The 23479-nt window shown below is 66.4% G+C and overlaps 2 protein-coding genes across 2 annotated transcripts in view; both read left to right on the top strand.

Annotated features, from left to right (window-relative positions):
• The window catches only part of LOC142823562 (uncharacterized), a 28872-nt gene that overhangs the window by 1675 nt on the left and 3718 nt on the right, over positions 1-23479 (top strand). Inside the window, exons 2-19 of the mRNA XM_075914789.1 lie at positions 466-580; positions 1089-1219; positions 1742-1947; positions 2383-2580; positions 3229-3357; positions 3497-3685; positions 3864-4037; positions 6132-6291; positions 7004-7140; positions 8899-9123; positions 10342-10433; positions 17728-17945; positions 19041-19565; positions 19736-19850; positions 20340-20470; positions 20656-20861; positions 22131-22328; positions 22711-22839. Of these exons, the coding sequence (XP_075770904.1) occupies positions 466-580; positions 1089-1219; positions 1742-1947; positions 2383-2580; positions 3229-3357; positions 3497-3685; positions 3864-4037; positions 6132-6291; positions 7004-7140; positions 8899-9123; positions 10342-10433; positions 17728-17945; positions 19041-19565; positions 19736-19850; positions 20340-20470; positions 20656-20861; positions 22131-22328; positions 22711-22839 (3278 nt within the window). The remainder of the gene's footprint in view (positions 1-465; positions 581-1088; positions 1220-1741; positions 1948-2382; positions 2581-3228; positions 3358-3496; positions 3686-3863; positions 4038-6131; positions 6292-7003; positions 7141-8898; positions 9124-10341; positions 10434-17727; positions 17946-19040; positions 19566-19735; positions 19851-20339; positions 20471-20655; positions 20862-22130; positions 22329-22710; positions 22840-23479) is intronic.
• On the top strand, positions 10627-13831 carry PSMB8 (proteasome 20S subunit beta 8). The gene is made up of 6 exons (XM_075914814.1): positions 10627-10878; positions 11135-11282; positions 11852-11963; positions 12525-12654; positions 12736-12940; positions 13148-13831. The coding sequence occupies exons 1-6, from the start codon at positions 10738-10740 to the stop codon at positions 13234-13236; spliced, it is 825 nt and encodes a 274-aa protein (XP_075770929.1). The 5' UTR covers positions 10627-10737; the 3' UTR covers positions 13237-13831.

Below are 23479 nucleotides of genomic sequence, written 5' to 3'. Positions count from 1 at the left end.
GAGGGGAGGGTGGGGGCAGCTCCCTTTCTGCTGCCTGGTGATTCCGTCCCCTTTCTGTTTGGTTTCACAAGGCACAGGCCCATTCCAGGTAGCCGCACCTGACTCTAACCACTAGCCCCCACTGCCCTCCCAGAGCCAGGGAGACCCCACGAGTCCTGGCTCCCAGCCCCCCCTGCTCTGACCACTGGCCCCCACTCCCCTCCCAGAGCCAGGGAGAACCCAGGAGTCCTGGCTCTTAGTCCCCTGCTCTGACCCACCAGCCCCCACTCCCCTCCCAGAGCCAGGGAGAACCCAGGAGTCCTGGCTCCCAGCCCCCCCCATCTCTGACCACTGGCCCCCACTCCCCTCCCAGAGCCAGGGAGAACCCAGGAGTCCTGGCTCCCAGCCCCCCCTGCTCTGACCACTGGCCCCCACTCCCCTCCTGGCGAGCCCAGGCATCCTGACCCTTGTCCTGTCGGGTTGCAGGGGAGATGGCGATTCCCTTCTACACGGGGCGCATGACTGACTGGATTGTGAGCGAGGACGACCCCTCGGCCTTCGTCCGGGCCATCTGGGCCATGTCCCTCATCACCATCGGCAGGTGGGGCCAGGGGGGGGGGTCAGTGGGTACGGAACATGAGGAGAAGGGGAGGTGGGGTTGGGGGGTGAGGGGATCAGTAGAGCAAGATCCCTGCAGGAATTTAGAGGCTGGTCTGGGGGGACTGTGGCCGTGTTTGGGGAGGGGAGTTGGGGGGCAGTTCTGGGGGGACTGTGGCTGTGTTCGGGGACGGGAGTTGGGGGGCAGTTCTGGGGGACTGTGGCCGTGTTCGGGGAGGGGAGTTGGGGGGCAGTTCTGGGGGACTGTGGCCGTGTTCGGGGAGGGGAGTTGGGGGGCAGTTCTGCGGGACTGTGGCCGTGTTCGGGGAGGGGAGTTGGGGGGCAGTTCTGGGGGACTGTGGCCGTGTTCGGGGAGGGGAGTTGGGGGGCAGTTCTGGGGGACTGTGGCCGTGTTCGGGGAGGGGAGTTGGGGGGCAGTTCTGGGGGACTGTGGCTGTGTTCGGGGAGGCAGTAGTCCTAACACAGATCTGTTCCCCTCCCACCCCCCCCAGCGCGGTGACGGAATTTGTGTGCGACTTTCTCTATAACGGCACCATGAACCGGATCCACACACGCATCCAGAGCCAGGTCTTCAGCTCCGTCCTGCGCCAGGAGATCGCCTTCTTCCACGCCAGCCGCACCGGTAGGAACCCTGCCCCACAGCCATCCCACAGCCCCCCCAATGCACTGCCCTGGGGCGCCCCTCACCCCAAACTCTCTGTCCTGTGCCAGGACAGCACCTTCTGTGCCAACCGCACCAGTAATGGGACACAGACCCCATAGATCCCCCACCCCATCACCCCATAGATTCCCCACCCCTCCCAGGCCTGCCCCCCAACGTGTAGCCCATTGCCACATGTTCCCAAATTCCTCCCTAGGACCGCCCCCCCCCCATACATGCCTGGCCTTAGACACGTGGGCAGGGATGGACGGACACACCACAGAAGAGGGAGGGGTGGGTGGGTGCAGGCCCGGGCTGGGGTGAAGAAAGGAAGAGGGGTACCTGGGGGGTGTGGCGGGGGGAAGGGCAGGCTGGGCTGGGGGAAGCATGGAGGGAGCAGACTAAGTCCAGGCCAGCCGGCTGAGAGTCCCTCTGGCTGCAGACGGGGGGGGGGGGGGGGGGGGGGGTCACTGTGGAATCCATCCAGGATCTCCCCCCCCTCAGGGGACATCACGTCGCGGGTGACGGCCGACACGGAGGCCATGAGCGAGGCGCTGAGCGAGAAGCTGAGCCTGCTGATGTGGTACGGGGTGCGGGGAGTCTTCCTCTTCGGCCTCATGGTGCGGGTGTCGCCGCACCTGGCGCTCTTCACCGCCGTGGGGCTGCCCCTCATCCTGCTGGTGCCCAAGCTCTCCGGGAAACTCCACCAGGTATGGCCCCTGCCCCGCCCAGCCCCCCGCCCCACAACCTGCCCCTCGCTCTACCCTCCACCCTGCCCCATAACCTGTCCCACCCTGCTCAGCCCTCCTGCCCCACAACCTGCCCTCCACCGCCCCACCCTACTCAGCCCCCACCTACACCCCACCCTGCCCCACATTCTGCTGGTGCCCAAGTGCACCAGGAAATTCCACCAGGTTCCACCCTTCCCCACGCCCCACTGTCTCCCCCCCACTTCCATGACCCCCCTGCTCCACCCCTCAGGGCCCATGGCACCCGGGAGCCACAGGCGGGTCTCCCCCCAGGACTGTCAGTGGGGAGGTGTCCAGGGGGTGTTTCTCGTGGGATGCGGCTGTGCCCCGGGCGGGAAGGGATGCTGAGGTAGAGGGGTGCCCGGAGGCCCCCCACTCATCCCCCCTCCCCCCCAGAGCCTGGCGCAGCGGGTGCAGGAGTCGCTGGCCAAGGCCAACGAGGTGGCGGTGGAGACCTTCCAGGCCATGGCCACCGTGCGCAGCTTCGCCAACGAGGAGGGGGCGGCCCGGCGCTACGCCCAGCGGCTGCAGGACACCTACCGGCTCAACCAGGGGGAAGCCGCCGCCTACGCCGCCTCCATGTGGACCAACAGTGTAAGGGGGCGCCACGGCAACGGGGCAGGAGGTTCCATGGCAGCAGGGAGGGGACGCCATGGTAACTGGGCAGAGGGTGTCATGGCAACAGAGGACCCCAGGGCAACAGGGCAGGAGGTTCCATGGCAGCAGGGAGGGGACGCCATGGTAACCAGGCGTTGGGTGTCACGGCAACAGAGGACCCCAGGGCAACGGGGCAGGAGGTTCCATGGCAGCAGGGAGGGGACGCCATGGTAACCGGGCAGAGGGTGTCATGGCAACAGAGGACCCCAGGACAATGGGGCAGGAAGTTCCATGGCAGGGGGGAAGGGGCGCCATGGTAACCAGGCAATGGGTGTCACGGCAACAGAGGACCCCAGGGCTGCAGGCCATAGGGATGGTGCTGGGAGATTGTACCAAGGGGGCAGGGGAGCAGGGAGTGTGTGTGGGGTGGCAGAGCCTGGTATCCCATGGGGCAGGGAGCAGGGGGTGTTTGCCCAAGGTCTGACAGGAGAGGGATCTGGGGGGAGAGGGGGTATCCCTGGGGGTGGGGAGGTGGCAGAGGGGGCCAGGGCAGGGCCTGCCAGCCACAATCAGCTCCCTGCCCCCCTAGTGTGGGTCCCCCCGGAGGGGAGGGCAGAGCCCCCACTAATGCTCTGTGCCCCCCAGCTGTCGGGGCTGGCGCTGAAGGTGGGGATCCTGTACTACGGGGGGCGGCTGGTGACCGCCGGGGGCGTCAGCACCGGGGACCTGGTGACCTTCGTCCTCTACGAAATGCAGTTTACCACCGCCGTGGAGGTGAGTGGGGGTCCCTGTGCCGGGGGAGGAGCTATGGGGGGCACCCCCAATCCCTGCCCCCCACTGTCCCAGCGATTGAAAGTGGCTGGGCAGAAGGGGAGGCCACTATGGGGGAGCTCACCCCGTCCATCCCCCCCAGGTGCTGCTGTCCGTGTACCCCAGCGTGCGGAAGGCCGTGGGCTCCTCGGAGAAGATCTTTGAGTACATGGAGCGGACGCCCCAGATCAGCCCCCCCGGGACGCTGGCCCCCCCCGACCTGCGCGGGCACCTGCAGGTGCAGGACGTCTGGTTCACCTACCCCGGCCGGGACGACGCCCCCGCGCTCAAGGTACTGGGGGGGGCAGAGACTGGGGCCGGGGGATTCGGGGGGCTGAAGAGGCAGATCCAGGGCAGGGGTGGGCAGGAGAGGGGGGGGTGTGAGGGCAGGGCCATGGGGGAGGGGAGCCGGAGGGCTCAGGGCTGGGGGAGGGTTTCTTGGTGTCTGACCCCCCCCCCCTCCCGCCCAGGGGGTGTCGCTGGAGCTGCGCCCCGGGGAGGTGACGGCGCTGGTGGGCCCGTCGGGCGCGGGGAAGTCGGCGCTGGTGGCCCTGCTGGAGCGGTTCTACGAGCCCCAGCGCGGGCGCCTGCTGCTGGACGGGCGGGACCTGCGGGAGTACGAGCATCAGTACCTGCACCGCCAGGTAAGCCCCTCCCCCTCTGCCCCTCCCCCACATCAGTACCTGCACCGCCAGGTAAGCCCCTCCCCCTCTGCCCCTCCCCCACATCAGTACCTGCACCGCCAGGTAAGCCCCTCCCCCTCTGCCCCTCCCCCACATCAGTACCTGCACCGCCGGGTAAGCCCCTCCCCCTCTGCCCCTCCCCCACATCAGTACCTGCACCACCAGGTAAGCCCCTCCCCCACTGCCCCTTCCCCGCACCGCTACCTGCACTGCCAGGTAAGCCCCTCCCCCTCTGCTCCTTCCCCGCACCGCTACCTGCACCGCCAGGTAAGCCCCTCCCCCTCTGCCCCTCCCCCACATCAGTACCTGCACCGCCAGGTAAGCCCCTTCCCCGCACCGCTACCTGCACCGCCAGGTAAGCCCCTCCCCCTCTGCCCCTCCCCCACATCAGTACCTGCACCGCCAGGTAAGCCCCTCCCCCACTGCCCCTTCCCCACACCGCTACCTGCACCGCCAGGTAAGCCCCTCCCCCTCTGCCCCTCCCCCACATCAGTACCTGCACCACCAGGTAAGCCCCTCCCCCACTGCCCCTTCCCCGCACCGCTACCTGCACCGCCAGGTAAGCCCCTCCCCCTCTGCCCCTCCCCCACATCAGTACCTGCACCGCCAGGTAAGCCCCTCCCCCACTGCCCCTCCCCCCACATCAGTACCTGCACTGCCAGGTAAGCCCCTCCCCCTCCCTATTGCCTCTCCCCCGTATTGCTACCTGCACTGCCAGGTAAGCCCCTCCGCCATTGCCCCTCCCTCACATCAGTACCTGCATTGCCAGGTAAGCCCCTCCCCCTCTCCGCTGCGTCTCTCCCTTGTCGCTACCTGCACTGCTGGGTAAACCCCTCCCTGTATCACTCCCTGCACAAGGTAGCCCCTGTGCCCCTCTCCTGCTGCCTCTTCCAGACTCAGGCATCATGAGAACATAAGTGCGGCGGGGCTGGGTCAGAGCAAAGGCCCGTCCAGCCCCGTGTCCTGTCGGCCCACAGCGCCCAGTGCCCCAGAGGGGTGAACAGAACAGGGAGTCCTCCCCTGTCGCCCATTGCCAGCCTCTGACACACACAGGCCAGGGACACCAGCCTGGCTAACGGCCACAGATGGACCTAACCTCCATGCATCTATCTAGCTCTTTATTGAGTCCTGCTAAAGTCCTGGTCTTCACCACATCCTCTGGCGAGGAGTTCCACAGGTTAACTGTGTGCTGTGTGAAGAAGAACTTCTTTTGGATTGTTTTAAACCTGCTGCCTAGTCATTTCATTTGGTGACCCCTAGTTCTTGTGTGATGGGAAGAAGTAAATAACTTTTCCTTATTCCCTCTCTCTAACCACTCATGATTTTATAGACCTCTCTCCTATCTCCCTTAGTCTGCGCTTTTCTAAGCTGCAAAGTCCCCGTCTTTGAAATCTCCCTTCACATGGGACCCGTTCCAAGCCCCTTGTCATTTTAGTTGCCCTTTTGGCCCTGGAAAACGTTCAGAGGAGAGCGTTTTGGAGCGGAGGTGGTCACGTCTGTGCGCAGGATTGAGGTGGTGGGCGGCCCAGGAACTGATTCAGGGGCGCTGAGAATTCATTTAGTTTCTCAGCAATGACTTTTCTCTCTCTCGCTGCTTCTTTCACTGGGTGGTTAAGCCGGGGCGGCAGGTCTCTGGTTCTCCGGCTGTGTTTTAATTTGGGGTGTACATTGAAGAGGGGCTTCTATTACGGCACCTTTGAGAAGTGTCCATGCAGCTTGCAGGGATTTTACTTTTGTCACTGTGCCCTTTAATTTCTGTGGATTTCCCCTCTGAAATTCAGTGCCAGTGTTGGGCTGCTGAGGTGCTTTTCCCGCCACAGGGATCTTACACTTTTATTATATTAGGGGAATCATGTCTCCCCCCCCCCACCACCCCCGTCCCTTGCCCCATGTGGGGCAGGATCCCAGATGCTGTGGAGGGGACGCCCCTGGCATCAGGGCCCTCTTGGGACGGGGGGCTTCTCCAGCCAGCTCCACCCTGGTCCCCCCAGCCCCTGTGTGCGCCCCATTGGGTGCAGTGAGCCTGTGAGTTCTCAGCCCCCAGTCCCCCCCCAGGTGGCGCTGGTGAGCCAGAGGCCGGTGCTGTTCGCACGCTCGTTGCACGAGAACATCGCCTACGGGCTGGGGGAATGCAGCCGCCAGGAGGTGATGGGGGCCGCCAGGCGCGCCAATGCCCATGGCTTCATCGACCGGTTGAGCCAGGGCTACGACACAGGTACCGCCCCCCCCCAGCTCCACCTGGGGCCTGAACCCCCTGGGACTCCTGTACCCCTCCCCCAGCACCCCAGTATACTGAGCCCCCACCCCATTGACACCCGGCTGAGCCAGGGCTACGACACAGGTACCTCTCCCTCTGGGACCCCCAAAGCTCCTGGGACTTCTGTACCCATCCCCCAGCACCCCAATATCCTGACCCCCTCACCTCATTGTCACCCGGATGAGCCAGGGCTATGCCACAGGTACCGCACCCCCTGGGCCCCAAATCCCCGGGGATCTTAACCCCCCCATGCTCCTGAACCCCTGGGGCTCCTATACCCTTCCCCCCCAGCACCCCAATATCCTGACCCCCACCCCATTGTTGCTTGGCTGAGCCAGGGCTAAGACATAGGTACCACCCCCTAGCTCTCCTTGAGGCCCCCGAATGCCCTGGGATCCCTGAATGCCCTGGGATTTGAACCCTCTGGGCTCCCAAACCCCCTGGGACTCCTATACCCCTTTCCCAGCACCCCAATATCCTGATTCCCCACCCCATTGTTGCTCAGCTGAGCCAGGGCTATGACACAGGTACCGCCCCCACCCCCGGCTTCCCCTGGGCCCTGAACCCCCTGGGATCTTAACCCCCCAGGATCCCAGAGTCCCCAGCCATGTGTGTGGGGGGGGAGCATCTTACACCTCATACAGGGCACTGACCTCTGCTCTCCCCACAGACGTCGGGGAGACGGGGGGGCAGATCTCGGGGGGGCAGAGGCAGGGGGTGGCCATCGCCCGAGCCCTGCTCCGAGACCCCAAAGTGCTGATCCTGGACGATGCCACCAGCGCCTTGGACACGGAGAGTCAGCTGTGGGTGAGTGACATGGGGGGCTGTGGGGCGGGAGTGAGGGGCGCTGGGGGGGCCGGGGGCAGGAGCAAAGGGCAGCAGCAGGGCTCAGGGACAGGGCCTGCGGGGCGGGAGTGAGGTGCACTGGCAGGGCTGCGGGGCGGGAATAGGGCACTGGCAGGGCTGGGGGGGACAGGGGCAGGAATGAGCACCCCCACCCCCTGGCCGGCAGTGACCCGGACCGTGTCCCAGCAGGGGGAGCGTGAGGTGTATGGGGGCCGGGTGCTCGGTGCTGCTCATGGCCCGTCGGGTGGGGGGAGGTGGGAGAGGCCCCCCCGGCCGTCAGTGAACGGGTCCGTGTCCCGGCAGGTGGAGCGCGAGGTGTACAAGGCCCGGGCCGGGCGCTCGGTGCTGCTCATCGCCCATCGGGTGGGGGGAGGCGGGAGAGAGCCCCCCCCCCCAGCCGGCGGTGACCCGGTCCTGTCCCGGCAGGTGGAGCGCGAGGTGTACGGGGGCCGGGCCGGGTGCTCGGTGCTGCTCGTGGCCCGTCGGGTGGGGGGAGGCGGGAGAGGCCCCCCCGGCCGGCGGTGACCCGGTCCTGTCCCGGCAGGTGGAGCGCGAGGTGTGCGGGGGCCGGGTGCTCGGTGCTGCTCATCGCCCATCGGGTGGGGGGAGGCGGGAGAGAGGCCCCCCCGGCCGGCGGTGACCCGGTCCTGTCCCGGCAGGTGGAGCGCGAGGTGTACGAGGCCCGGGCCGGGTGCTCGGTGCTGCTCGTGGCCCGTCGGGTGGGGGGAGGCGGGAGAGGCCCCCCCGGCCGGCGGTGACCCGGTCCTGTCCCGGCAGGTGGAGCGCGAGGTGTGCGGGGGCCGGGTGCTCGGTGCTGCTCATCGCCCATCGGGTGGGGGGAGGCGGGAGAGAGGCCCCCCCGGCCGGCGGTGACCCGGTCCTGTCCCGGCAGGTGGAGCGCGAGGTGTACGAGGCCCGGGCCGGGCGCTCGGTGCTGCTCATGGCCCATCGGGTGGGGGGAGGCGGGAGAGAGGCCCCCCCAGCCGGCGGTGACCCGGTCCTGTCCCGGCAGGTGGAGCGCGAGGTGTACGAGGCCCGGGCCGGGTGCTCGGTGCTGCTCGTGGCCCGTCGGGTGGGGGGAGGCGGGAGAGGCCCCCCCGGCCGGCGGTGACCCGGTCCTGTCCCGGCAGGTGGAGCGCGAGGTGTACGGGGGCCGGGCCGGGCGCTCGGTGCTGCTCATCGCCCATCGGGTGGGGGGAGGCGGGAGAGAGGCCCCCCCGGCCGGCGGTGACCCGGTCCTGTCCCGGCAGGTGGAGCGCGAGGTGTACGGGGGCCGGGCGCTCGGTGCTGCTCATCGCCCGTCGGGTGGGGGGAGGCGGGAGAGAGGCCCCCCCGGCCGGCGGTGACCCGGTCCTGTCCCGGCAGGTGGAGCGCGAGGTGTACGGGGGCCGGGTGCTCGGTGCTGCTCGTGGCCCGTCGGGTGGGGGGAGGTGGGAGAGAGGCCCCCCCCTGGCCGGCGGTGACCCGGTCCTGTCCCGGCAGGTGGAGCGCGAGGTGTACGGGGGCCGGGCCGGGTGCTCGGTGCTGCTCATCGCCCATCGGGTGGGGGGAGGCGGGAGAGGCCCCCCCGGCCGGCGGTGACCCGGTCCTGTCCCGGCAGGTGGAGCGCGAGGTGTACGGGGGCCGGGCCGGGCGCTCGGTGCTGCTCGTGGCCCGTCGGGTGGGGGGAGGCGGGAGAGGCCCCCCCCGGCCGGCGGTGACCCGGTCCTGTCCCGGCAGGTGGAGCGCGAGGTGTACGGGGGCCGGGCCGGGCGCTCGGTGCTGCTCATCGCCCATCGGCTGAGCGCGGTGGAGCGAGCCGACCGCATCGTGGTGCTGGAGGCCGGGCAGGTCCGGGAGCAGGGGACCCACGCGGAGCTGCTGGCCCGGCGCGGCTGCTACTGGCGCTTGCTGCAGACCCAGCTCAACGGGGCCGAGGGGGGCGGCTCTGGGGACGACGGGGGGGCCTGAGGCTGCCCCATCTCCGGGATCTCGGCTCCTCCTGCAGGTGCGGTCCCTCTGCAGAGTTGGGGGGTCTCAGAGCCCCCCAGACGTGGCTCCACCCCCCGGAGCGGGCAGAGGACACAGGCTGAGAGGCTGCACCCAGTGTGTGTGTTTGTCTCTGGACGAAGCCCAGCTCCGCACCCGCCGTGCTGCAGAGAGTGGGGCCCTCCCCACAGGGGGCTGTGCCGGTTGGGAGTGTGGGGGGGGCACGTGTGGCAAGGGGGGAATCATGGGGGGGGCACGTGTGGCTACTGGTGTTTGCCTTGTGTGTAATAAAGCATGTCAGTTCTGTCATGTGTTTCCTGTGTGATCCTGGGGCTCTGCCCCCCCAGCAGCGGGGCCCCCCAGACCTCCTGGGGCCAGGACCCCCGTGGGAGCTGCTCTGTGTCCCTCCCTCCCCACGCACCCCGGAGGGGGACCCACAGCGCCAACGCTGCCACTCGGCTCAGTCTGAGCTGCGTCCCCCCAGGCTGGGAACAAAGAGAAGGGGGGGAGCTGCGCACGCCCTGGAGCAGTGTCCGAGAGAGGGCGGAGTCACTACCCGAGCGGGGGCGGGGCGGGGGGAGACGCGTCAGCAGTGGCCGGGCAGATCGGGCTGTCGCACGTTAGCGCTGCCCCGCCCCGCCCCGGGGGTGCGCCCAGCGCCGGAGCAGCGGGAGGCGCGGGGCTCGGAGCTGCCCGTGCTGGTTGTGACGCTGGTGCACGCCCCTCCCCCCCCGGCGCCCTTCAGTGCCCCATTTCCCCGCCTCCCCCAGCGCCCCTCTCCCGGGACTCCCCATGTGCCGCCCCCCCAGGTTTCCTGCGCCCGCCCCGGTCCCCAGGCTGCGCCCTCGGCCCTTCTCCATGCGCCCCTGGGCTCCGGAGCCGGCTGGCACCGCTGCGCCCCTCTGAGCCCAGCTGTTCCTCTTCCCCAAGGGCAGCTTCCTCCCTAGTGCGGCCCCTCCCCAGGACACCCCCGTGCTCTCAGCTCTCCCCCCCCTCCCGCCGTGCGCCTCCTGTGCGCTCTCCGCGCGCCCTCGCAGGGACCTCCAGATCCCTCTCCCCAAGTGCGCTCCCCTGCGTTCTCAGCCCCCCTTCCTCCCCAGTGCGCCCCCTCCCCAGGAAACCCCAGGTCCCTCTCCCCAAGTACGCTCCCTGCGTTCAGTCCCCCTCTCCTGCGTGCGCTCCCCCCCCCCCCAGGATCTCCCTGCGCTCTCAGACCCCCCGCCCGTGCGCCTCCTGTGCGCTCTCCGCGCGCGCCCTCACAGGGACCTCCAGATTCCTTTCCCCAAGTGCGCTCCCCTGCGCTCTCAGCCCCCCTTCCTCCCCAGTGCGCTCTCCGTGCGCCCCCTCCCCAGGAAACCCCAGATCCCTCTCCCCATTGCGTCCCCCGGCGCTCTCCGCCCTCCCACCCCATTTCCCCGACCCTCAGGGCTCTCCTGCACCCTCAGCTCTCCTCCTCCTCCTGTGCGCCCCTCTCCAGCGCGCCCGTCTCTTAGTCGGGCCGGGCGGGAAGTTCCCTCCCCCGCCGCCGCTTTCGGTTTCTCTTCCCCCGGCGCGGGCGCTCAGAGCCGGGCGGGAGGCGCGGGCAGGCGGATGGCGCTGGTCGAGCTGTGCGGGCCCCCCCGGGGGGGCTGGGACTGGGCGCCCCCCGCAGCCGCCGCTGCGCCCCCGGGACCCGCTCACTACAGCTTCGGCCTGCGGGCGCCCGAGCTGGCGCTGCCCAGGGGGGAGCAGGTCAGTGTGGGGGGGGTAAAGTCACTGCCATGCGGGGGTGGGGGGCAGGTCAGTGCGCGGTGCCCTGGGCAGGGGGGGGCAGAACCGTGGGGGTCGGTGCCATATGGGGACACGGGGGAGTGGGGGAGGAAACGGGTCAGAGACGGGTGCCATGGGGACTCGGGAATTGGCAGGCCCATGAGGGTGGGGGAGGACAGGGCCAAGGCCTGGCACTGGGAGCCCCTCCCTGACCACCCTCCTGTGCCCTCACCCCCAGCCAGCCCAGTTCCTGCAGACCTACTCCGAGGGGGGCCGGGACCAGGTGCGGATCGAGCTGGCCCACGGCACCACCACCCTGGCCTTCAAGTTCCAGCACGGCGTGGTCGTGGCCACCGACTCGCGGGCGTCGGCCGGCAAATACATCTGTGAGACCATGGCCCCTCCCCTGTTCCTCTCGGGCTGGTGGGGTTACCCTGCGCACGGACTGGGCAGCCTCAGATCCAGGCCTTGCCAGCCACGTGGCCTTGTGTCTCGCCATCTTGTCACCCCCAGGGTCTCGGTGTCTTTTCTGCACCCCCAACCTTCCCACACACCCCTCTGCGCTTGCAGCCCCTCTGCCTGTGCACCCTCCGGGATCCCCATGCCCCACAATGTTCCCTCAGCCCATCAACGCCCCCTGTCCCCCACCTACACTACCTGGAAGTAGGTGTTTCTACTGGTGGTGCACATATCTTGGTGCACAGAATAAAATTTATTCCACATACAAGTGGAGAAAAAAAATAGAGGGAGTGTTATCTGGCAGCCCTCACGCTCTGCCCCCATGCCCTAAGGGGTTCTTTATTTAATTCCTCCGATACCCCCCAAGCCTCCACTTGCATTGTGCCCAGCTGTGGGGGCCCAAAGAGAACCACCCACCTCCTGCCCCTCCAGAGTCCTGGATGCTGGGGTCTCTGCAGCAGGCCCCCTGTAACACCCCCGCCCCTCTGCCCCGCAGCCACCCTGCAGTTCAACAAGGTGATCGAGATCAACCCCTACCTGCTGGGCACCATGTCGGGCAGCGCCGCCGACTGCCAGTACTGGGAGCGCCTCCTCGCCAAGTACTGCAGGTGCCCCGCTCGCTGTGCTCACAGAGTGGGGGGTTCAGAGTATTGGGAGCTGCTGGGGGCAGGGATGGGGGGAGGCTGTTCGGGTGGGAGAAGGGGGTGCAGGGGCCTTGGGGTTTGGTGGACAGAGGGACTGGGGTGCAGAGGAAATTTGGGGTTCGAGAGGGGCTAGACGAGTGTTACAGGGGCAGGGAGTTCTCATGGGTATAGGGGATTTTGGGGTGCAGGGATTTGAGGACGCAGGGAATTTTGAGGCATAAGAGGTGCAGAGGATTTTGGGGTGTTGGGGATTTGAGGCACAGGAGGTTTGGGGGTGCAGAGTATTTTGAGGTAAAGAGATTTTGTGTTGTGGGGGATTTTGGGGTGCTGGAGATTTGAGGGTCCAGGAGATTTTGAGGCACAGGAGGTTTGGGGGTGCAGGGATTTTGTGTGGTGGTGGATTTTGGGGGTGCTGGGGATTTTGAGGGTTCAAGGGATTTGAAGTACAGGCAGTCTGGGGTTGCAGGGGATTTTAGGGGTGCTGTGAGAGTCCCATGTGCTCATCCCAGCCCCCCCCCCCCCCAGGTTGTACGCCCTGCGGAACAAGGAGCGGATCAGCGTCTCGGCGGCCTCCAAGCTGCTGGCCAACATGCTGTGCGAGTACCGGGGCATGGGGCTGTCCGTCGGCAGCATGATCTGTGGCTGGGACAAGAAGGTACCGGCCTTTGCCCCACAACCCCCCCACCCCACTGTCCTCCCCCACTCCCAGTAGCCCCCTGACTGTGGCTCCCCGCAGGGCCCCGGCCTGTACTACGTGGACGACAACGGCGCCCGCCTCTCGGGCCCCATGTTCTCCACGGGCAGCGGGAACACCTACGCCTACGGGGTGATGGACAGCGGGTACCGGCCCGACCTCAGCGTGGAGGAGGCCTATGACCTGGGGCGCCGTGCCATCGCCTACGCCACCCACCGCGACGCCTACTCCGGGGGCGTCGTCAACAGTAAGTGGGGCAGCTGGGGGGGGCCTGGGCGGCCATCCCGGACACCTGGGTCCCCTCCCCGCTCTTTCGGGGTTCTGGGGGGCTGGTGCGTGGCCTGGTGCTGCCGGCTTCAGTGTCGGGGCTCCATCCCCATCCTGGTCTGCCCCCCTCCCAGGGCTGGGGACTGGGGATCCCTCTGGCTGCCCCTAACGCTGCCCTCCCCCGCAGTGTACCACATGAAGGAGGACGGCTGGATCCGGGTGGGCCGGACGGACGTCAGTGGCCTGCTGCACCAGTACGCCGAGGCCAAGCAGTGAGGGGACACGGAGCCGGCACCACACTCAGGGGCCAGCCAGACTCAGGGCTGCAGGGGCAGAGGGTGGGGGCAGGGAAACCGGTGTCTGCGAGTGGCAGGATAAAGTGACGTGGTGAATACTGCAGTTCTGGGTGTCAGCGGGGGTGCCTTGCAAGGGGGAGGGGAGTCTGGCTGTGAAAAATAAATCCGAGCGGCCAGGCTGGGTCAGAGCAATGGCCTGTCCAGCCCCGTGTCCTGTCTGCCCACAGCGCCCAGTGCCCCAGAGGGAGGGAACAGAACAGGGAACCACCTAGGGACCCCTCCCCTGTCACCCTTTCCTAGCCCCTGACCCACAGAGGCCAGGGACCCCAGCCTTGCCCAGCCTGGCTAACGGCCACGGATGGACCTAACATTCATGAATCTATCTAGCTCTTTATTGAGCCCTGTTAAAAGTCCTGCTCTTCACAACCTCTGGCGAGGAGTTCCACAGGTTAACCGTGCGCTGCATGAAGAAAAACTTCCTTTGGTTTGATTTAAACTTGTTGCCTCTTCATTCCATTGTCTTATGGGAACAAATAAATAACTTTTCCTCATTCGCTTTCTCCACACCCGTCGTGATTTTATAGACCTCGCTCCCGTCCCCCCTTCGTCTGCGCTTTGCTAAACTGCAAAGTCCCAGTCTTAAGAATCTCTCCGCATGGAGCGGCCGTTCCAAGCCCCTCGGCTGCCCTTTTCTGACCCTTTTCAACGGCCAAGAGAGCGTTTTGGAGCTGATGCGACCCCGTCTGTGCGCAGGATTCAGGCTGGGGGCATCCTGGTGATTATACAGAGGCAATGAGAGATTCTCTGGCTTATTCTCTATCCCTTTTTTAATGACTCCTAACATCCTGTTTGCTGTTTTGCTGCGGCTACACACGGCGTGGACGTGTTCAGAGAACTACCCACAGTGACTCCAAGATCTCTCCCTGGAGCGGTTGTAGCCAAATTACTCCCCATCATATTGTCTGTCCAGTTGGGATGATGTTTTCCTTTAGGAATTACTTTACTTTTATCCACATTCCATTTCATTTGCTGTTGTGCTGCCCAATCACTTAGTTTGGAGAGATCTTTGTGACGCTCTCCCAGGCCGCTTTGGCCTGAACTCGCTGGAGCAGTTCGGTTTCATCCGCACGTGTGGACACCTCCCTGGTTCCCCCTTTCTCCAGCTCATCTATAAATAGGTTGAGTAGGATGGTCCCAGGACAGACCCTGGGGGACCCCACTAGCTACCTCTCTCCACTCGGAAAACTGACCCTTTATTCCTCCCCTTTGGTTCCTGCCTTATAACCAGTCACCAATCCACGAAAGGCCCGTCCCTCTTCTCCCATCACAACTTACTTTACTTAAGAGCCTTTGGTGGAGCCACAGAAATTCAGGGGTGTTTAATGCAACTTCGGAAATGTAGGACCTGCTCCCCCAGCCCTGCCGTCGCCCCTCACTCCTGCCCCCACAGCCCCAGCCCTACTGTCGCCCCTCACTCCTGCCCCACAGCCCCTGCCCCTCCAGCCCTGCCAGTGCCCCTCACTCCTGCCCCCCAGCCTCTGCCCCCCCAGCCCTGCCATTGCCCCTCACTCCTGCCCCACAGCCCCTGCCCCCCAGCCCTGCCATTGCCCCTCACTCCTGCCCCCCAGCCTCTGCCCCTCCAGCCCTGCCAGTGCCCCTCACTCCTGCCCCACAGCCCCAGCCCTACTGTCGCCCCTCACTCCTGCCCCACAGCCCCTGCCCCCCCAGCCCTGCCGTCGCCCCTCACTTCTGCCCCACAGCCTCTGCCCCCCCAGCCCTGCCATCGCCCCCCACTCCTGCCTCACAGCCCCTGCCCCCACAGCCCTGCCATTGCCCCTCACTCCCACCCCGCAGCCCCTGCACCCTCAGCCCTGCTGGTGCCCCTCACTTCTGCCCCACAGCCCCTGCCTCCCCTGTCCTCCCAGGGCCCCTCACTCCCTGCTCCCCAGTCCTGCCGGTGCCCCTCACTCCCACCCCACAGCCCCTGCCCCTCCAGCCCTGCCAGTGCCCCTCACTCCTGCCCCCCAGCCTCTGCCCCCCCAGTCCTGCCGGTGCCCCTCACTCCCACCCTGCAGCCCCTGCCCCCCAGTCCTGCCGGTGCCCCTCACTCCTGCCTCAGCCTCTTGCAGGGATCCTTGGGTGTTCAGCCCCATTCGGCGGCTGCTGAATTTCAGGGCTGGGGTGGGAGTCTCGCTGGGACACCCTCCCTCAGGTGTCTGTAACCTGTGGAGATTCGGCCGCCTCCTCGCCCCAAACTGCCCTGTAACCGGAGCCGCCCAGCGCTGCCCAGCCTGGCCTGAGGCTGACCTGGGGATTTCCCTGCCGTGTCACATAACGTCTGGATCCCCCAACACGCACACGGGCTGCTGCCAGGCCTGGGAAATCAGGGCACTCCCGTGGGATCGGGTTCCACGTGCTGCTGTCGATGTTTTGGGGGTGACATGGCCCTCGGGCACCTCGCCCAGGACCAGGCCCCTGGAACAACCTGGCACTACTGGGGCTAAAACACGAAATGCCAGCCTGGGTCCTTGGCGAACACGTCCCGGTGGCTCGCCTGGCCCAGGTTTTGTCTGCACTACGGCAGGGCTGGGTTAGCGGTGGTGGGGGGCGGGGTGTCTGGTCCGTGGTCGAAGGCTGCAGTTTTCTATGATAGTGCTGGAGGGGTGCGGGGTCTGGGCTGCAGTTTGGGTGCAGGAAGGGGAGCAGGGCCTGGGCTTTTCCATTCAGCCATGCCCCTCCCCCTGCCTTCCAGGGATGCCAGCGCCAGCTCTGGGGCAGTTGGCGGTGGCTGCCCGGTTTACAGCAGAGCAGGGATGGGAGGCGGCCTGAGACCGTCTAGGCAGAAGGAAAATGTCTGCAACAGCGGCCACTTACCAGGGCCTGGGCGTGTTTACCGGGGTGGTGACTAGTGGGTGTTGGTTGCCTCTGCGGCTGCCTTTGGCGCCCCATGGCTGGGTGTGCCCCTGGGGGCGGGGGCTGGGCAGGGCCAGAGAAGGGTCAGTGACTGGGGGGCAGGGGTGAGGCCTGGGACTGTGAATACAAGGACAGGGTCACTCAGGTTTGTCAGGAGCAGCTCTGACGGGGCCGACCAGCCTGCCTGGGGGATTGGGGTTCTTTTGTGGGGAGAGAACATAAGAACATGAGAGCGTCCAGACTGGGTCAGACCAAAGGTCCATCTAGCCCAGTAGCCTGTCTGCCGACAGTGGCCAGCACCAGGTGCCCCAGACGGGGTGGACCGAAGACAATGATCAAGCGATTTGTCTCCTGCCATCCCTCTCCAGCCTCTGACAAACAGAGGCCAAGGACACCATTTTATCCCCTGGCTAATAGCCTTTTATGGACCTAATCTCCATGAATTTATCCAGCTTCTCTTTAAACTCTATTATAGTCCTAGCCTTCACAGCCTCCTCTGGCAAGGAGTTCCACAGGTTGACAACACGCTGTGTGAAGAAGAACTTTCTTTTATTCGTTTTAAACCTGCTACCCATTAATTTCATTTGGTGTCCTCTAGTCCTTATATTATGGGAACAAGTAACTAACTTTTCTTTTTTCACCCTCTCCACACCACTCATGATTTTATAGATCTCTATCCTATCCCCCCTCAGTCTCCTCTTTTCTAAACTGAAAAGTCCCAGTCGCTTTAACCTCTCCTCATATGGGACCCGTTCCAAACCCCTAATCATTTTAATTGCCCTTTTCTGAACCCTTTCCAAGGCCAAAATATCTTTTTTGAGGTGAGGAGACCACATCTGTACACAGTATTCCAGATGTGGGCGTGCCATAGTTTTATATAGGGGCAGTAAGATATTCTGGGTCTTATTTTCTATCCCTTTCCTAATAATTCCTAGCATCCTATTTGCCTTTTTTGACCGCCGCTGCACTCTGTGTGGAAGTTTTCAGAGAACTATCCACGATAACGCCAAGATCTCTTTCCTGATTAGTTGTAGCTAAATTAGCCCCCATCATACTGGACGTATAGCTGGGGTTATTTTTTCCAATGTGCATTACTTTACACTTATCCACATTACATTTGGCCTTTGCCCTGTTTAGTTTTGGGCTGGATGCCTGGGACGGGACACAGGGCCCAGGTGCTGGGGAGGGACAGATGGGGGGGGGGGCGTTTGAGGATGGATGATCTCTATAGTGCCTCCCGTTGTGGGGAGGACTCCAGTTTCCAGCTCCATGGAATTTATTTGTGGGGGGGGAGAGCTGAGAGTTGGGGACGGGGTCCACCAGGCTGGGGGAAACTGAGGCTGGGGGCTGGGACCCGTGTGAGAAGGAGCCGGGTGGAGGCTGGGTGCAGAACTGAGGGCTGAGGCTCGGGGCCAGGCAAGGCTGGGTGCACCAGTCTCAGGGAAACTGAGGCAGAGGGCTGGGACACATGTGGGAAGGAGCTGGGGGGCCGCTGGGCACAAGACTGGGAGCCAGAGCTCGGGGCCAGCGTGCATTAGACTCGGGGAAACTGAGGGAGAGGGGTAGGGGGCTGGGATGCACCAGGCTCGGGGAAACTGAGGCAGGAGGGAGGGGGCCGGAGCCGGGCGCTCTGGTCTGTCCCGGGCCCGGAGCCGCTGCCGGTGCAGGCCGGGCTCCCTCTGGCGGCCACCGGGGCAGCCGCCGCCGGGCCGGGAATCCCCCCGAAAGCGAAAGCGGCCGCCGGGCGCGGGAGCAGGCGCCGAGCCGGAGCTGCAGGTACCGGCCGGGCAGGGGCCGGGGGTCCGCGGTCCGATGCGGGGTCCGGGGCTGGGGAGTGCGCGGTAGAGGGGCCCCAATTGGGGGCCGGCGCTGGGGGGCGGGGCTGATTGGGGGGCAGTTTATTGGGGTTTGTTCCATGTTCCCTGGATCCCCCCGTGTCCCTCCCTCCCGCCCGTGCGCCCAGGGCGGGGACCGGGTTTCCCGGCCTGGGAACCGGCCGCGGCTCCGAGCCGGGGGGCTCCGCTCCGCTTCCTGGGGGGCGGGGGCGAGGCCGGGCTGGCCCCGCCTGTGGGTGCGACCCCCCCCCCCCCCCCCCGCGGTGGGGAGGGACACAGGGCGGGAGGGCGCGGATCGGTGTCCGGGGAGGGGTAACTGGGCCCGGGGGGGCCGGGAGGGGTAACTGGGCCCGGGGGGGGCCGGGCCGGGCTGGAAGCGCAGGGTGGGGCTGGGGGCACCGCGGGGAGGGGCGTGCGGGGGTTGGCACGAAGGGGGCGCTGGGACGAGGTGGGGGCAAAGGGGCATAGGCTGGGGGGCAGGGCCGGGGAGCCCATGGGCGCAGGAACAGAAGGAGACAGATGGGAGGGAGATGGGGGGGGGTGCAAGCTGGGTGGGAGGGAAACGGGGGGGCGGCTGGGAGGCTTTCGGGGGGGGGATGGGCACAGGGTCCCGCACCTTGTGAATTATCCCTGGTCAAGCATCCCCCCCCCCCGCACCAATGTAAGGCCGGGTGATGTATCTGTGTGTAACTGGGGGGGGCAGGGGATCCCCCCATCACGCACGGGGCCCAGCGCTGGGGCGCAGACACCTCACGCTCTCCGATGGGAAATCTTACAGGGAACCCTGCTAGGGAACCCCCCCCCCTTTGTTTAGGGTATCGGGGGCAGGTTGGGCCCGGGCTGTGAATACGGGGTGGGGGTCACTCAGCCTCTGGGGGTGCGGCCGAGGCGCTGGATTGTGGGGAGCCCTGGGGTGGGTTGGGAGCAGAGGGGTGGGGATGAATTGGGGCAGGCTGGATGGGGGGGGGGGCTGAGGGACATGGGGACCAGTCAGTGCAGGACCCCCAAGATTACCTGCCCCCCCTTCTCTCTGCAGGCCCCACCGCTGCCATGCCGGTGCCCCTCACCCTGCGTCTGGGCTGCGCCCTGCTGCTCTGCGACCTGGCCCTGCTGGCCCTGCTGGGCTGGGGGGTCCCCGCGCTGGCCCCCCTGGGGCTGGAGGCCGCCTGGCTGGAGGCCGCCGTGCGTCTCCTGGGGCTCTGGGGCGCCTGGGGGCTGCTGGCCCCGGATCAGCCCGGCCGGTCCCCCCCCGGGGCCCTGGCTGCCCTTTGCCTGCTGCCCCCCCTGTACCTCTCCCTGCGGAGCCGTCTGCCCCTGCCCGACCTGCCCCCCGCCCTGCTGGCCGGCGGCCCCTGGGCCTGGCTGCTGCTGAGCTACGGGGCGGTGGGGCTGGCCCAGCTCACCTGGGGGGCCCTGGGGCAGGGGCACAGGGCTGGGGGGCCCGGGGCTGAGGACACAGAGCGGGAGTCCAAGGCCACCCTGCGCCGGCTCGTGGGGCTGTCCCGGCCCGACCTGCCCGTCCTGTCCGGGGCCTTCGTCTTCCTGGCTATCGCTGTGATCGGTGAGTGGGGCGGGGGGGGCCCCGGCTGGACACCGCAGGGCAGGATGCCCGGAGCGGCCCGGTGGGACATACTGGGGGCTGGGCAGGCCCAGGGGTGTGATGTGGGGTAATGGGGGGGGCCCTGTTCTCCATGGACACGCCCCCCCCAATGCTGCCTGTGTCTTCGGTAGGCGAGACCTTCATCCCCTACTACACGGGCCGTGTCATCGACATCCTGGGGGGCACCTACCAATCCGACGCCTTCACCGCCGCCATCGGCCTCATGTGCCTGGCCTCCTTCGGCAGGTGAGCTCCCCGGCCCTGGGCAGACCCCACCCGCTTCTGCCCCCACCCCTGGGGAGACCCCACCCCCACCTGCTTCTGCCCACCAATCCTGGGAGACCCCACTGGCCCTGGGGAGACCCCACCCCCACCCGCTTCTGCCCCCCAACCCTGTGGAGACCCCACCCCCACCCGCTACTGCTCCCGGCCCTGGGGAGACCCCTCTAACCTCAGGGAGACACTCCCCCCACTGTGCTCTCCAAAGGGCCCCAGCCCTGGGGTGGTTCTTCTGTGCTGCCTTCAGAGCTGGGTGCCCAACTCCCCTAGTAAGCTTGTGACCCCTCCCCGCAGGGCCCCGACGATCACAGCGCCCGTGAAATGTACGTGATTTGTAAAGGCCTGCGACTGCGCAGTTAACCCCAATGGAGGGTGAATTTGGAAGGGCCGCCTGGCTAGGCCGCCAGATGAATGAACTGTTTGTCTGTCTGTCTGTCTGTCTGTCTGTCCCCCCAGCTCCCTGGCCGCCGGCTGCCGCGGGGGGCTCTTCATGCTCACGCTGTCCCGGCTCAACATCCGCACCCGCTGCCAGCTCTTCTCCTCCCTGGTGCACCAGGACCTGGCCTTCTTCCAGCAGGTCAAAACAGGTGGGTCCCGCCCCCCAGCACCCGCCTGGTGCCCCTCCCCTGCCACTGGCGTCCCCTCGCCCCACAGCCACCCAGCTCCCCCTCCACAGACACACTGGCACCCCCCTTTTCCACCCCAGGCTTCCATCCCTGGAATTGGGGGCCCCTCTCCTGGCGGATCCATGTCTCACTGTGCCCCCCCCCAGGGGACCTGACCTCGCGCCTCTCCAAGGACACGGCCATGATGAGCCGCTCGGTGCCGGCCAACGCCAACATCTTCCTGCGCAGCCTGGTGAAGGCGCTGGGGCTGTACGGCTTCATGCTGGGGCTGTCCTGGCGCCTCACCCTGCTCACGCTGGTCGAGACGCCCCTCACCATGGCCGCCCAGAACCTCTACGACGCCCGGCGCCAGGTACGTCCCCACGGCCAGGGCCTGTCCCGCCCAGGGTCCTGTCCGTCCACACTGGCCAGTGCCCGGTGTCCCATGGCCCGCCCCATCCAGTGCCCGGTGCCCTGGTGCCCCAGTGCCCGCCCATCCCGTGATCCTTCCCCTGTCGCCCAATCCTAGTTTTCCCAGCCAGAGCTTTAGGGAACCCCAGCTCAAGTCTTCTTTGGGTGCCCAACAGGCCAGGAGCTCCCCGAGCGGCCGGGCAGAGGGGGCAGCCAAAGGCGCTCGGTCTCCGTGGTTTGCCAGGGCAGGCCAGGGCGACCGGAGAGGGGCCGGTGTCTGAGACAGCGATGTCATGACCATCGGGGCAGACCAGGGGCAGCCTCGGGGAGCCGGCGTGATACGCAGTCAGGGATCCCCCCAATCCTGCCCCCCCATAGCAGCAAGAACCAGCGTTGTCGACTCGAGTCCCACGACTTGAACTCGAGTCCGACGTACGTTGCTGAGGTGACTCAACTCGAGACTCGACTCGGGTTCATCGTCTGTGACTTGAGACTCGACCGGAGACGTGCTAATTTCGTTAAATCGACTTGGTGAAAAAATTGTCCAAAAATGCCGACGTTGACGGCTTGCACAAAAGTGACTTGACAGTGTTTAAATGAAGACTTGAGACTCGACTTGGGACTTGACTCGACAGCGACTTTAGGGACTCGAGACTCGACGACTTGAAGACAACACTGGCAAGACCAGACTCCGCCAGCCAGTAGAATAGAGCAGGTTTATCGCTTCTCCCAGGTACGGCCCAGCACAGACGTGACGTGGGTACCGGAGTCAGGGCCAGGCAGCCTCAGACCCCTCGGGGTGGGGTCTATCACTCCTAGACCCTCAGCTTATTCTGTTCCCTTCATGTTTCCCAGCCAGAAACTGCCCCAGCTCCCAGGCCCTGCCCCCAGCCAGGTGCCGTCCCCTCCCCCCTTTGTCTCTCCCCTGGCAAGAGCCTTGTTCCCTGCCCAGGCTGGGACGGGGTGTCTGGGCCAATCTGCACGTGGGTGAGTCAGTGGGAATCGCACAGCCCAGCCGGGTGGCGACACCGGGGTACAGAGCAGACGCCCCCCCCACGGCACAGCCAGGTTCCCCAGTTGTGGGATTAGCCTCAGGCCCAGGGACGGGCGGGTTCGCCAGCCCCTGGGGGGTCGGGATTGGAGCGACTCCTGGGAGCGCCCCGGCAGGGTCCCAGGTGTGACTCGCCGTCTGGGGCTCGCTCTCCGGGTGGTGACACCTCTGCCCCCCCAGGCCGTGCTGCGGGACATCCAGGACTCCCTGGCGCGCTCGGGGGAGGTGGTGCGCGAGTCGGTCGCCTCCATCGAGACGGTGCGCAGCTTCGCCACGGAGGAGGAGGAGGCGCGGCGCTACGAGGCGGCGCTGGCCCACACCCACCGGCTGAAGAACCGCCGCGACCTGGAGCGGGCGCTCTACCTGCTCTTCCGCCGGGTGAGCCCCGGGGACCCAGCGTCCGGGAAGGGGCAGTGAGGGCCCCGGGGGTGGGAGGGGAGAGACACAGGGGCCTGGGAGAGGACGGGGGAGCTGGGGAGGGGAACTGGGCGTCCGAGGGACGTGCAGGACTGGACGGGGGAGCCAGTGAGCGCGGTCCCAGGGTTATGGCAGATGTGGCTAATTATGTGGGGACAGGTGTCCAGGGAACACCCCCTGCCACTCAGGGCATGAGCTGGGGGAAAGGCGCCCCACTGCCCCAGGAAGGGGGTTGCTCTCATGGGGGAGCCAGTGAGAGGGACCCAGGCGTTGCTGGTGGTGGGGCTGAGGGAGGCTGATTTCGGGCTTTGCCTGCTCCCCCCATGACCCCCCCTCCCCCCAGCTGCTGCAGGTGGCGGTGCAGGTGCTGATGCTGTACTGCGGGCACCAGCAGATCCACGCCGGGCTGCTGACCAAGGGCGGCCTCGTCTCCTTCATCCTCTACCAGGGGGACGTGGGGGCCTACGTGCAGGTGAGGGGCCCGTCCCAGGGGCCGCTTCGACCCGTCCCTCACTGTGCATCCAGCTCTCCGGCCCCACCCTCCAACAGCCTCCCCTCCCACATCTTCCTGTGCCCATCCCTGGACCTTGTCCCCCCCGCCTCCCCCAGCCAGAGGGGACTCTCAGGCGGCAGGTAGAAGAGAAGGGCTATTGGGTCCCAGGGACATGGCATTGCCCAGACTTCTTGTTGCAGGCACCAGGAGCAGCTGGCCCAGCCCCGCCTGGGGAAAGGGGGGCCCAGAGCCAGGCCCCCATCCAGCCCCCCCTCCAGGCCAGCTCGGCTCCCTCCTCCCCCAGACAGCCAAAAACTAACTCCCACTCCAGCCACTGGCCCCAGCCCCCAGGCCGCCCCACCCCCGCTTTGTTCTGCTTCCCCACCCCAGTGTTACCTGCTGTCCCCTGGGCCTCAGGCCTGAGAGACTGAACCTCCTTCCCCAGCGAGTCCTGCCCGGCCCCCCCTCCTCGTCCAGAGAGTGCTGCCGGGCCCGGGGAAACTGAGGCACAGACACACAGAGTCACCGCAGGGCAGCCTAGGACAGTAGGAATCACACACACACCACAAGGCAACCAGTGAATGGAACCCCAGTGATCACAGGCCCACAAGGGGGGACA

This window comes from Pelodiscus sinensis, unplaced genomic scaffold (genome assembly GCF_049634645.1).
Source record: "Pelodiscus sinensis isolate JC-2024 unplaced genomic scaffold, ASM4963464v1 ctg105, whole genome shotgun sequence".
Lineage (NCBI taxonomy): Eukaryota > Metazoa > Chordata > Testudines > Trionychidae > Pelodiscus > Pelodiscus sinensis.
Note: the sequence above shows the minus strand (reverse complement) of the source record. Positions and strands in the feature narration are given on the sequence as shown.

Bases quoted from the DNA above. Each gene is read 5' to 3' on its own strand.
- PSMB8 (XM_075914814.1), top strand. From the start codon at position 10,738: ATGGCGCTGGTCGAGCTGTGCGGGCCCCCCCGGGGGGGCTGGGACTGG. The intron at 11,964-12,524 runs GTGCCCCGCTCG...CCCCCCCCCCAG, and splicing joins CTCCTCGCCAAGTACTGCAG to GTTGTACGCCCTGCGGAACA. The intron at 12,655-12,735 runs GTACCGGCCTTT...GGCTCCCCGCAG, and splicing joins TCTGTGGCTGGGACAAGAAG to GGCCCCGGCCTGTACTACGT.